The 13,244-nt window shown below is 25.2% G+C and overlaps 1 protein-coding gene across 2 annotated transcripts; it reads right to left on the bottom strand.

Moving 5' to 3' along the window:
• Positions 1-842: 842 nt before the first annotated feature.
• On the bottom strand, positions 843-12,159 carry LOC105151436 (aminopeptidase N-like). 2 transcript variants are annotated; one of them, XM_087404572.1, is made up of 12 exons: positions 12,006-12,159; positions 9,796-10,285; positions 8,726-9,175; positions 6,162-6,345; positions 4,581-4,734; positions 4,314-4,395; positions 3,519-3,886; positions 2,899-3,170; positions 2,152-2,342; positions 1,384-1,692; positions 1,231-1,300; positions 843-1,072 (listed from the first exon to the last, which is right to left on the bottom strand). In XM_087404572.1, the coding sequence occupies exons 2-12, from the start codon at positions 10,260-10,262 to the stop codon at positions 926-928; spliced, it is 2,694 nt and encodes an 897-aa protein (XP_087260698.1). In that variant the 5' UTR covers positions 10,263-10,285; positions 12,006-12,159; the 3' UTR covers positions 843-925. The 2 variants fall into 2 exon arrangements, with proteins under 2 accessions (XP_087260698.1, XP_011063440.2); XM_011065138.2 differs by having other exon boundaries at positions 985-1,072; positions 1,518-1,692.
• Between the last annotated feature and the right edge of the window lie 1,085 nt (positions 12,160-13,244).

Below are 13,244 nucleotides of genomic sequence, written 5' to 3'. Positions count from 1 at the left end.
TTCATCGTTTGTCCCATGATTTTTGTATAGTTGCCATTAAACCAGAACAATAAGTATGTACATCAAAAAATTCTGATGAAAAATGGAAAAGTCATAAAATGTGAAAGATTACAATCTTAATATTTTAGTAGAATTATCTATAATATAAAACACTAGGAATCTACAATGTTTTATATTGCAAAAATGTTTTTATTTTATATAACTTTTAAATAAAAACTTTTATTTTAGCTAGCATTTTATTATAAAATGATGTTATTATTTTACGTCTATTCTCTTCTAAATCAACATCTGTAATAATAATTAATAATAATTCTATAAACAATTTAAATATTTGTTAGAAAGATACTATTATATATATAATATCTAGAAAATATTTATTCCTTGAGACAATTCAATTACAGTGCTCTTCAAATGTAATAAACTATACTTAGAACGTTTATAAAAATGTTCTAAAAACGACATCAAAAAGTCTAATATATATTAGGTGTTGGAATTAATTCGTAGCGTTTTTTAATGAAAGAATGTTATTTATTTCACATGAGCATTAAAAAATACATTAATGAAAGTACTTCCCATCACTTGTAAAACGCTACGAATTAATTCCAACACCTAATAATATATAACATAACGTAAATTATTTTTCTATTTTTAAATTATTTTTATATTTTTGGCAAAAGATTTATTATCAGAAGATTATGTCAATAGCTTTTCCAAACTAATAAAATACTAAAAATTATAAAATTATTGAAAAATATCAAAAATAATTACAAAATAGATTAGTAATATAATTAAAAATAAATTAGTAGTATTAAATAGATTAGTTATTTACAATCTGTATTTAAATAGATGAACATAGTATTATTATAAATTTAATTAGATAAATTTAAATTTTTGCAGATTTACTTTTTTGTGAACGTATCACTAATCAATTCTCAATTAAATCTTCTTCTCTGAAGAAAAACTTGTTATTAATATCAATTTTGTAAGATATTCTTTTCATGTATATCAATTCTTTAATTTCAGACAAAATGAGTGGATAATGATTTAACGTAGTTTCTGAGAATCTTTTCACCTGAAACAGATTAGTTCGAGATATTGAATAAATAATTAGTTTATTATTATGCAATAATTCGATATATTATTTTTTTAAATTTGGATATTGTAAGAGGGCTAAAGCGATTTTTATAGTCAATAGATCACTAACCATAAATTTATAATTATGAAATTTACCTTGTCAATTTGTTCGTAAATATAAACATTGTCGAGAATAAGTTTTATCATTGCATGTATAGTAAATGATCTATAAAAACAAAATAACATAATTAATAAATACTTATGATTAAGAAAACAGTATAGCACGTTTACGAAGAGGAATACTATTACCTAGGAAGTATAATCATAAAATTTTTTAATATGTAATCAAGAATTATATCGTTGCGTGCATGCTTTTCAAGAATACACTTGAAGATAAAAGAATGCGTATTATTATGAAATAATGAAGTATTCAATGCTAATACATTTAAATAGTAGATGATGATATCAGGATCTTCAGCGCAACTCAAACTTTTCAATAATTTCATTCGTTCCCATTTTTTTCCTTTTTTTAAATATAATTCGAACATTTTATCCCAAGTAGTCCTATTGGCTGCCATCATACCGGCACAGTACATAAATTTTTCCATTTGTGGAATTCTAAAATATATATTTATTAAAAAAGAATACATATTTCATACAATAACCGACTTTCTATTTTATCAAATTTTATATTTTTACGTTCCGTAATCTTGTTATATGTTATTAAACGGTATAACTTGGTAAAATTAAATTTTTATTTTGCTCTACTGTAGTGTAAAAGTTATCACATAATAATATTACAGTAAAGAAATAAAATGAAGAAAGATATGTTGATAGTGCAGCTTGTCATTTTATTGTATTTATATTTTTGCTTGTACGCAACACTACATTTATTCATTATGTCATTATTAAATAAGAAGAGATTGACTTATATATTATAGAAAGTGTAAGATGAATATTTGATCTCGACAATTTGAAGAAATGGAGAGTTGTCTGTAATGTATCCATATGCACGTGTACGCATGCACACACAAATACAATTTACGAAATAATTATAAGTATAAGATTATTTATTACTTGTAAGTTTTGGGATCCGCGAGATGTTTGCTTAATTTAAGCGCGGTCACTTCCTTACATTTCTTGTTACCAAGAATACATGCACATTTTAAAGCATTTATCCTTGTCAATTTTGTGATATCATCATCATCAGGATTTTCTACGTATTTTACGTACTGAAGAAGCTCATTAAGGAGATGCTCGAAGTATAGCTAGAAATTAGGATAATTATTGCGAAAAGGTTAAACCTGGCTGATGACTTTGACATATGTTGTCAAGGTCATGATGTTGATCTAAATGGTGAATCTCAATGGAACTTTGCATAATCATTTTTAGTACTTAAAATATTTATATAAAAAAATTTAGATTTTTATTATTTAAAAAATTTTTGTTTATAACAATAAAATTAATATCAAATAAAATAAATAATCTATAAAGATGTCTTGCTTAATAAAAATAGAATGTTATGAACACAACTTTTCATGTATGTAGTTTTATTAATTATGTATTCAATACTTTATATTCTCCTTTTTTATTATGTATTTATATTTTTCTTAATATAGCCATTTTCTTAATATAAATCATTGCTATATGAAAATGTCAAATATAAAAAGAATTTAATTATATATTACATGAAAATATGTAATATAATTTTTATAAGTGTTAACTTTTTAAAAAAGTGCAAATTTAAGAAGCAGCCCATTTATAGCCGAAAGAAAATTAAGATTATCCGTATTACTTTATATAACTTTAATTATAAAATCATACCTTGATATGTATCATTTCCGGCAGTAAAAGAGTCGGCATATGTTCTATAATTTCAAATAATGATTGCCATGCCACATAATCTCTGTCTTTCGAAAGGTATCTTATGAGTTGAAGGAATGAGTAGCTATTCATTCGATTATCAAGCATCGATATAAACCAATCAATGATGATTTGAGCACGATTAAAAACATGTATCTTTGTATAATTATTACTATTTAAGTAATGTGCAATTTTTTGCCAATTTTTGGTATCGTAACTAACGCGATAGTATCCTGTTGCATTATTGTATGTGTTATTAAATCTTTTTAATGAATCTGAATTTATCAAGATATTTTCATATATCCACATTTAACCTTTTCTTAATATAACACGCAAATGTAACATATTGTATACAAATATCACAATGAAATATAGAAATTACGTATTATAAATTATTTTACATTAATTATTATTTGACAAAATTTTGGAAAATTAAATATATAAATCTCTTTTAAGATTTTATAAGTACAAAATACATATAAATATGTTAAATAAATATATATAAATATGATGTAAAATTTTCATAATTATAGAACAAAATAAAATAAGTAAAAAAATTTAATGTTTTTATTCGTTCTTACCAGTGAGTTGCAAATTAACAATAATCCAATCATCTGAGTTAATTGTGAAGCTTATATTATGATCTGGTCGTAACCAATAATGAGGTACAGTATTGGAAAAATTCGGATTGGACTGCGTAGCAAAAGTTATAGGAATCCACCATTTAATTTTATTCGTAGTTTTCTTATATTGCCGAGCATATGTTTGTGATATTATTACTTCACCAGTTTCGTAATTTCGCTCCACATGTACAAAAGGATAGCATTCTTGATTCATCCAAGTATCCATCACTTTTTTTATTCTGTAATCTTCGTGCGGCACATCAGACTCGTCTAGAGCACTTTGCATAGCGCTCCATAAATCATCCGGAGTAGCCGAGCTAAACTGACTATAAATTTAACAAACACATAAGGTAATGTATATTGACTATTAAAGGATTTAAGCGAGTATTTATTATAATTGAATTTATAAATACATATAAAAACTTATAACTATTTAAAATTCAATTATAATTAAATAAAAACATGAAAATCTATTCATAATATGTTTTTATCATTTTAGCAATTATTCTTATATAAGTTAATATTACTATATAATATTATGTTATAGAACTTTAGAAATAAAAATGCGAATTTTTCGATAAAAGCATTCTAAATGCGGACCAAAGTGTACAGCTTACAATTAATAAATAACAATATAATATAGCACTAAAATATTAGAACTATCATTATAATTATAATATTTAATATTATAATACATATATATATAATATATTATAATAATGCATTAGAAATGCATTAGAAAGACACACTTACTGCTTGGTCAAATATATAATGAGACCTTTTCGAAATACCTCATCGGTAATTGTATTTTGTAACATGCGTAATAAAACTGATGCTGCAATAATATACATTATAAAATATCAATTAATAATACATTTAAAGTACATACAAATTCAAGATATGTGTAAATATGCATTAAAGAAGAATTTGTTTGCCATTAGCTTTATCTTTTTTTCACTACTATAAACATTAAAAAATCTATATATAAACGACAATTTAATTTTATTTACATAATTTTACCTTTTTTATAAACAAAAGAATTTAATGAGTTATCTTCAAAAGTACTACCAAGTTTCGTTGTGACAAAATTTAATGAGCCTGTATCTTGAAGAAGACATTGTTGTATTTTCTGAATCATAAGTAGTTCCGTCGTCCGCCTATAATTTTCGAAAATCTGTAGAAGAAAGTATTTGAATGTGATTGAAGATCGAAATTTGCGAAAGAAGCTTGCATTTTATTAAAAATAAACTATAATTTGTTTTTTTTTTTAATAAAAACATAGCTATTTTACATTTTATTACATGCATTAGCATATCCAGGATTTTTTTCATAGAGGGGAAGGTTAGTTTATTTATCACTCATAAATACCATATATCTTACAATAACAAATTGCTTTATTTTAAAGCTTAGAATGTCTTTTCTTTAAGATTCTAATTAAAAAAAAATATTAAATAAAAAATATTAAAAAAAATATATTAAATGTAAATCATAACTTTTGTTTCTTAAAGGTTATGATTATGATTTATAACATTTATAAAATACGATAACCCAAACAAAATATCATAGTAGTTTTGTGAATGTAGTACTTATTAATGTATTAGAGCAGGTTTTGCTTTTTAGTTCAAAAATCTTGCTAAAATTTTGTTTATATATTAAATACTCTATCAAAATCTCTAACGAAAAATCTAGGAATTATGTATATAGTCGTAACGGGAGAAATAATATTTTATAAAATAATAACAAATTTACTCAGAGTAAAAAATGAAGTTATACTCTTTATGAAGAACGAAAAAAATAAATAAAACCTTTCGGAAGAAGAGTTTGAATTAATAGAATTTCCCACATATCCCCTACGCCCATGATTACGCCTAAATTACGATATTAATTTTATAACGAACATTTTTAAAAAAGAGCATACTTACAGTTTAATTATCTATAGAAGTTTATTACAGAGTATTTAAAATAAAAATGTAAATAAGATATGAAGATTCAAAATATTGAATTTTATTATTTTATTAAATTCTGTGGTGAATGCAGAGAATAAAATATTTTCAAATTCTGTTCTGAAATGATTACAATATTCTTACAATTTCTAAATATAAAGATAATGTTGAAATATAAAAAAATTAAAATAATAAATCTTCAATTCAACAAACACCAAAAGCAAATATTTTTAATTTTCATTTAAAGATTATGCGTTTCGCGGGTTTTCTTCGTGTCCAGATCCATTCTTGGAATGCCAACGTTTCGTGAACCTTGCAATTCACTTCATCATGGCAAGGAGCAGCCTGATATCGGTATCAGGTTGCTCCTCGCCCTGCGCATAATCTTTATATAGAAAGCACTCGTGGAAGCCTCAAGAATATTATTTTTAATTTTCATAATTCTATTAAAATATTTTTATAATTCATTTCAAAACGCGTTACACACATTTCATAATTTTATATTAGAAAGCACACGTTAGTTCCATCTTATATTTTACGAAAGTATTTAATTGTATTTAATTGATATTATTCTAACTTTAGATTAAAATAATTAAGTATTTCTAAATCCTTTTTTTCAATAAGCAATCTTACATTATATATAATGAAATTCAATAACCTTGTTAATTATGTATGTTTGGAAAAACGAAGCAAGTCCTTTACTTAACCATAGATAGGACCACCAAGATGGAGTGACTAAGTTGCCAAACCATTGATGTGCAAGTTTGTGTGCTACTGTCAACGCTACTTTTGTTTTCTGATATGTTGGATCGTTATTGTCATCATAGACAATTTTTGATTCACTAAAAACATAATATTACGTGATATAATTATGTAAAATATTTCTGAATATGCAGTCGAATGTTTTTCTGAGTAATTACAGCGTAATTCGTAATACTTTTAAATATATTTCAGATATTTGATTTTGTGTGTGTGTGTGTGTGTGTGTGTGTGTGGGGCGCGTGCGTGCGCGCGCGCGTGCATATAGTGCATATGTATATAAATATATATAGAGTTGGTCAATAGAGTTGGGAAGTAAATAACGCTAGTAGTTTAACTGTTACTTTTTGTAAAAACGATTTGGTAGTATGTTGCAATTTTATGATAAAGATAACTGAAAGCTATAAATTGGGAAAGTCATTTTTGAAAAATAGCTTATCATTATTAGATGTTATTTGTTGAAAAAAAGCAACTCATTACTTGTATAATGTCAATGCGTTACTTTTACATACTTTAGTTCGTTACAAATAATGAGTTACTTTCTTATTATAAATAACTTTTTTCAATAAATAACGCGTAATGATAACAAGCTATTTTTTTCATAAGTGTCTTTCTTATCTTTGACTTTCAGTTATCATCATTAAAAATTACAACGTTCAAAATGTTACAATTATCAAAACATTAAAATAAAAAATAAATAACAACACAGAAGTAAAAGCGTTATTCACTCCTGTATGTATGATATATAAATTTACGGGGTCTTCAAAAAATATGGAAACGCTAAAATATCTCAAAAAATCTACGTAAATGATGATAAAAGATTGACATTGGGTAGAGTCTGCACGGTCATATGAAGGTCAAGTTGAATTTTTTAAACAGGATCCCCCTCTTTTGTATATATAGTAATATCTTACAACTTATTTCAAGAGCTTGTCAAAACACTATAATAAAATATTTTTTCATTAAGTACTTTTCAAATTATAAGGCTTGAAAGTTACAATATCTCCGGCATTAGCATTACGCAAGGTGACCGACGGCTAAAATCTCTTGAATATTATTCAGAATCATGTCCTGGATAACATTTATTAAGATCAAGGCCATCGAAGATTATTCCTTTTAATTTTCATTTTTGCACTAAAAATTCATTTTTGCGTAAAAGTGAAAATAAGAGGTATAACCTCCATTGGCCTTGATTTTGACAAATGTTATTCAGAACATGATCCTGAACGACATCCACGGGGAGATTTTAGCAGTCGAATGGATACCTTGTGTAATGCTAATGCCGGCGTAACTGTAACTTTCAAGCCTCATAACTTGAAAAGTACTTCATGAAAAATTATTTTATTATAGTGTTTTGGAAAGCTCTCGAGGTATGCTATAAAAATATGCAATAAAAAATAGGGGATTCTATTTAAAAAATTGACCTTGCAAATTCCATTCAAGGTCAATCTCTTATCATCAGTTAGGTAGATTTTTTGTAGTCCTACAACTTCGCTTTTATATATTAGGTGTTGGAATTAATTCGTAGCGTTTTACAAGTGATGGGAAGTACTTTCATTAATGTATTTTTTAATGCTCATGTGAAATAAATAACATTCTTTCATTAAAAACGCTACGAATTAATTCCAACACCTAATATTTTTCGCTACAGTTGATCATTTTCGAAATATTTTAGCGTTTCCAGACTTTTTGAAGTCTGTATGTTTGTACAAATCCAAACTATATATACTGATTATAAACCATATATAAATATAAGTTTTGGCCAATCGCTTTTGTATATACATATAGAGCGGACTAAACTGAGTCGAAAAGTCCTGTACCATTTTACAATTTTCATAATAGTTAACAAGATATTAATTACTAAAAATTGCCAAATATTGATCTTGAATAATTTTTTATTCAAATACTATCAATTTTACAGAAAAACTGCAAGAGACAAACATTATTTATTTTCTTCTCATAGAACTTTATAAATTTTTTTAGAATTTTTTATCAACTTTTTAATACTATATTTTTTTATTTCTACCAACCTGAAAATATGATAATAAAAAATTCTTAAAAAATTCTTAACAAATTCTCAGAACTTTATGAGAAGAAAATAAATGATTTTTGCCTCTTGCAGTTTTCCTACAAAGTTGATAGTATTAGAGTAAAAAATTATTCAAAACCAATATTTGGCAATTTTTAGAAATTAATATTTTGTTAACTATTGCGAAAATTGTAAAATGGTAGAGAACTTTTTGACTCAATTTAGTCCGCTCTATCTACACAAAAGCGATTGGCCAAAACTTACAGGACATCCTGTATATATTACATTTGGATAATTCAAATATTCAGGCACGTATTTTTTTATCTGTGAGTTGCACATCATGCACGTATCTTACTAAATTTTGAATGCTAGAATTAACATTGAGTAGCTTTATAATAATTTTATAAATTTTGTATGAACTGCGTATATATTACTCATAAATGATGAGGCCCCAATTTTCCATGCTGCCAACTACAAACTTTGGTATCAAGACGTAATCCATTTTGGGTACCTTCTGGGAACTATTGGTATATTGAATCAAGAACTTTACAACCTTTTCAGCAATATTGTGTGCCAATGTTACTTTCGATGTCAAAGATTTACACCACATATTGATGGTATTGTTCGCGTTGGGAACTTTGATGAAATCGAACATCACAATCGCCACGATATAAGTGGACATTACAGGTGTGGTCTCGAAATGTGTATGTATCATGTCTTTTTGTTCCCAGAATTGTTTTCGTATTGGCATATTTGATAGTACACTGTGCTTCTGATGATGCAGTACGGAGATGTTGAAAGTGGCTTTTAATGCTGGCTCGTCCCAACATGGAAACATTCGTTTGGCGCCATTCGGCTCGAAATGTGTTACAGCTAACCACTTACTGTTTAATAAAATGTTTTAAATAATAGCAAATTTTTTATATCTTCTAATATAAAAATTTAATAAAAACTAATTACTGTTTATTATCATTTGTATTATTAGATGTAAACAAATTTTAATGATATATCAAAAATTGCGATACTGTGCTGCAAAAAATTTTATGTATGTGGACATATTTTATATACATATAATTATATATAATTATAAGTAATATGAAATAATTACATATGAAACATTTTTTCTTGGATGCATATCTGTTTCATTTGAAATTGAAGTTACCGTTCAAAGTATTAAAACATGCATATATTTTAATGTATATACATATATGTATATTATAATTATTTTTCATCAAAAAAACTTTTAAGTATAGAAACAATGATAGAAGCAAAAGAAGATAATAACAAAGACTGCGTCTATGGCTCCGTTCAGCAGAGAAAATTAATCAGTTAGCGCTCAATGATTCTTTAATATGATTGGTTCTTACCTTTAATTCTTCGCAAAATCTAAATGTAGGAATCTATCGTATTAAAGAATCACTAAGCGCTAACTGAGTTATTAGTTTTCTTGCAGAATGCAATCATTATATTGGAAATACATTTTTATGTTTTAATATTTACTTACGTAATATTTCCTTCATAGGTTGTGTACGAAAATTTCATAAAACCCTGTTTTTGAGAAGGCTTTGATAAATTACCGGCAAATTTCATATTCAGGATGTACAGACCGGGCGATAATATATCATTAAAATTCAGTGTTAAAATGTTGGTTGTTACATTGTAAATATGTTTCATCGGTTTATAAACCGTACTGTTGTCATTGATCAATGTTGTCGCCGTTTCATTTATTTTTAATTCTCTTGAATGTAAGCTTATTTTTGATGATGCATAACGAATTTCGATATTGACATTGGATTTACCGTAAAAAGTAAAATTGCCTTCTTTGAGATACGGTATCAGACTGATGTTATAGTGGACTGGTATCGTATTATTCGGTAATCGTTTAATAATTTCTCTATTTTGACCGATGCAAGGAATCGTTCTTATGGCCAATATTAGGCCAATATTTAATAACAATTTTAGAAATCCCATATCGAATCCCTCTTTTTACGTACCTGCGATTGTTCATTAAAAAAAAAAAAACAATGTTATTGTGATTTAACATAAATTTTTACATAAAAATGAAAAGAATTGAAAAAAATAAATTTTGCACTTTTTTATTACAAGAATCATATGTATTTAATATCTGTTGAGTATATTTTGATGTATTCGTAATTAATTTATCTTATTTTTTTATAGGATTTTTTCTTATAAAAACCAAATAAAAAATTAATTTACTTTATTTAAAAGATAATTTCAGACATTTAAGTAGCACTATTTACATTTGTGCGTAAAGAATATTTGCTATCAAACTTAAATAACATAAACATATTATTGTTGTTGTATTTAATATTTGAATTGTTTAACCATTGGTTAGAGCAATTATTAAAAAGGGAAGTTTTGCTCTCGAGAATTATAAGATTGAATCTTAGAATTATATTTGTTATTTCTCAATTTCCAAATCAATTCAAAGGATAAATAATAAACTAATTTTTAATTTTTTCATTATACACAAATAAACAAAATAAACAAATTATTAATGATAAATATAATTGCCCACAATAAAAAATAGTTTAAAACTTTTATTAATCTGTTATTTTTACATATGTTATAAGTATTTATCTACATACTTTTATCATTTTTGTAAAGTATTCATCAAATATGTGTGTGTGTGCGTGCGTATATGCGTGTGTGTGCGTGTGTGATATACAGGGTAATCCACTTCGATCATCTGAAATATCTCGCTTATTTTTGATAATATAAGAAAAATTTTAACCAAAAGTAGAAAAGTTTTGTGGAGGACGTATTTTGATCATGTTTGTTTTCTAGGTGGAGGCGCCAAAAAGATATGAAGATTACACGTTTTTTAAATCAAATTGTATGATTTTTTTTACACAATGTAATTCCTCTAATTATTCTGCATATAAAAGTAAGTATTAAGATAGTGATATTAAAAAATCAATAGTTGACGAGATATTTTACAATTTATTCTGGCACATATTGACATAAAATTAAATAATTCATAAACTATTAACTTTTTAATAATTATTTATTAATACTTTTATGAACAAAATAATGAGATAAATCAGTTGGTGTAAAGAAAACATATTTAGTTGCTTTAAAATATGTATGCAAAATAGATAATTTTTTAAATAAGCAATTATGTGTTCTTTCCACCAACTAATTCATCTTATTATTCTGTTCATGAAAGTGTTAAGGTATAATTATCATTAGGAAAAGTATATATTAAGAAAAGTTAATAGTTTACAAGTTATTTAACATTTTATGTCAATATGTGTCAGAATAAAATGTAAAAAATGTAAAAAAATATCTCGCCAACTATTGATTTTTTTTATATTACTATCTTAATATTTTTATATACAGAAAAATCATATTGTGTAAAAAAATCATACAATTCCATTTAAAAAAGTGGAGGTAACCTTCATATTTTTTTAACGTCTCCTTAAAAAAAAACATGACTAAAATATGTTTCCCTCGAAACACTTGCATTTTAATTTTTTTATATCATCAAAAATAAGCCAGATATTTCATATGATCGATTTAAGTAGACCTCCTTGTACATAAAAATTCTTATAAAAAATAAGTTCCCGAAGAAATGAAATTAAACTTAGTCATATTCTATTTTATGAAATGATTGGAATTACATTTCACATATTTTTTATAACTTTAATGATAGACAGACATTAATTAAATTATTATATTTTTACGACTTACTTTGTATGTTATATCTTTGTACAGATAAAAATATAGTTGATCGCATTAATTGTAATTGATTAATTACAATTGATCGATCTTTTAATATCACAAATACTTCAGCATAGCTGCACAATTGTCGTCTTGCCACTTCGAAAGATTCCCAAATAATGACTACAATGTCTCTGACGCTATTGTAAACGTCGTGCGTGTCAATATAAAGACAACCTTTACCAAATTTTGAACTGTGTATTTTTGTTCTCAATAAAGTATGTTGAAACTTATAAGGCGGTATTAATAAATTATAATCAGATATTTAGGACTATCTCTACAGTTTTAAGATATCATGAATAAATCAGAAGGGTACATTAGCAGCTTAAAAAATTATTTAAGACGATCTTATCTCTTTCTCTCTCTCTCTCTCTCTCTCTCTCTCTCTCTCTCTCTCTCTATATATATATATATATATATATATATATTTATTTAAAGTGAAAAATGTGCAAATGTAAACAAAAAGAAAATGAAAGTTATGAATAATATAAAATTATCTACAGAAATGCTTTTATTGTATATAACAATAACTATTATTTAAATGAAAATACTTTTATTTTTTAGCTGATTTTTTTAATACACACATTATTTCATGTCTTCTATTCCAAGTCAAACATCTATAAACATAGTAATAATAATAATAATAATAATGCTATTAACTGTTTAGGAATTGTTATTAAATAACGACACTATTATGTACATATATATATATATATATATATATATATACATATAATCTAGAAATATAGATATATTATATATTTGTTAATTGAGATAATTTAATTACAATTGCTCTCTATTAAATGCAATTAATAAAATTTTAGCGTAAAAAAATATTTTACACACACACATGCAAAGATTTAATATATTAGGGGGACCGGAAAGTAATGTCGTTTTTTTAAACTGCCTTTGGCACGACTCTGAAGTACACAATGAGCTGATAAATGACAATCGAATATCGACATGCGACAAACGACATTACTTTCCGGTCCCCCTAATATTATGTAATAAAAAAGTTTAATATATTATGTAATATTATATGAATTATTTGTCAATAGACTATTATAGATGATTAATGTGTCAAAAGATTTTAATAGTTTCCCCAAATATACTATAAAAATATTGAAAAATATTGAAAAGTTTTAGAAAATTAAATTAAAATAATTAAAAAAATATTTACAAGACGAATAGTAATAGATAAAAATAATA

This window comes from Acromyrmex echinatior, chromosome 3 (genome assembly GCF_024713525.1).
Source record: "Acromyrmex echinatior isolate Ae372 chromosome 3, ASM2471352v2, whole genome shotgun sequence".
Taxonomy (NCBI): Eukaryota; Metazoa; Arthropoda; class Insecta; order Hymenoptera; family Formicidae; genus Acromyrmex; species Acromyrmex echinatior.
Note: the sequence above shows the minus strand (reverse complement) of the source record. Positions and strands in the feature narration are given on the sequence as shown.

Bases quoted from the DNA above. Each gene is read 5' to 3' on its own strand.
- LOC105151436 (XM_087404572.1), bottom strand. From the start codon at position 10,262: ATGGGATTTCTAAAATTGTTATTAAATATTGGCCTAATATTGGCCATA. The intron at 6,346-8,725 runs GTAATATATACG...TTATGTTTTTAG, and splicing joins TGGGGCCTCATCATTTATGA to TGAATCAAAAATTGTCTATG. The intron at 1,693-2,151 runs GTAATAAATAAT...TATATATTTTAG, and splicing joins GCGGATCCCAAAACTTACAA to AATTCCACAAATGGAAAAAT.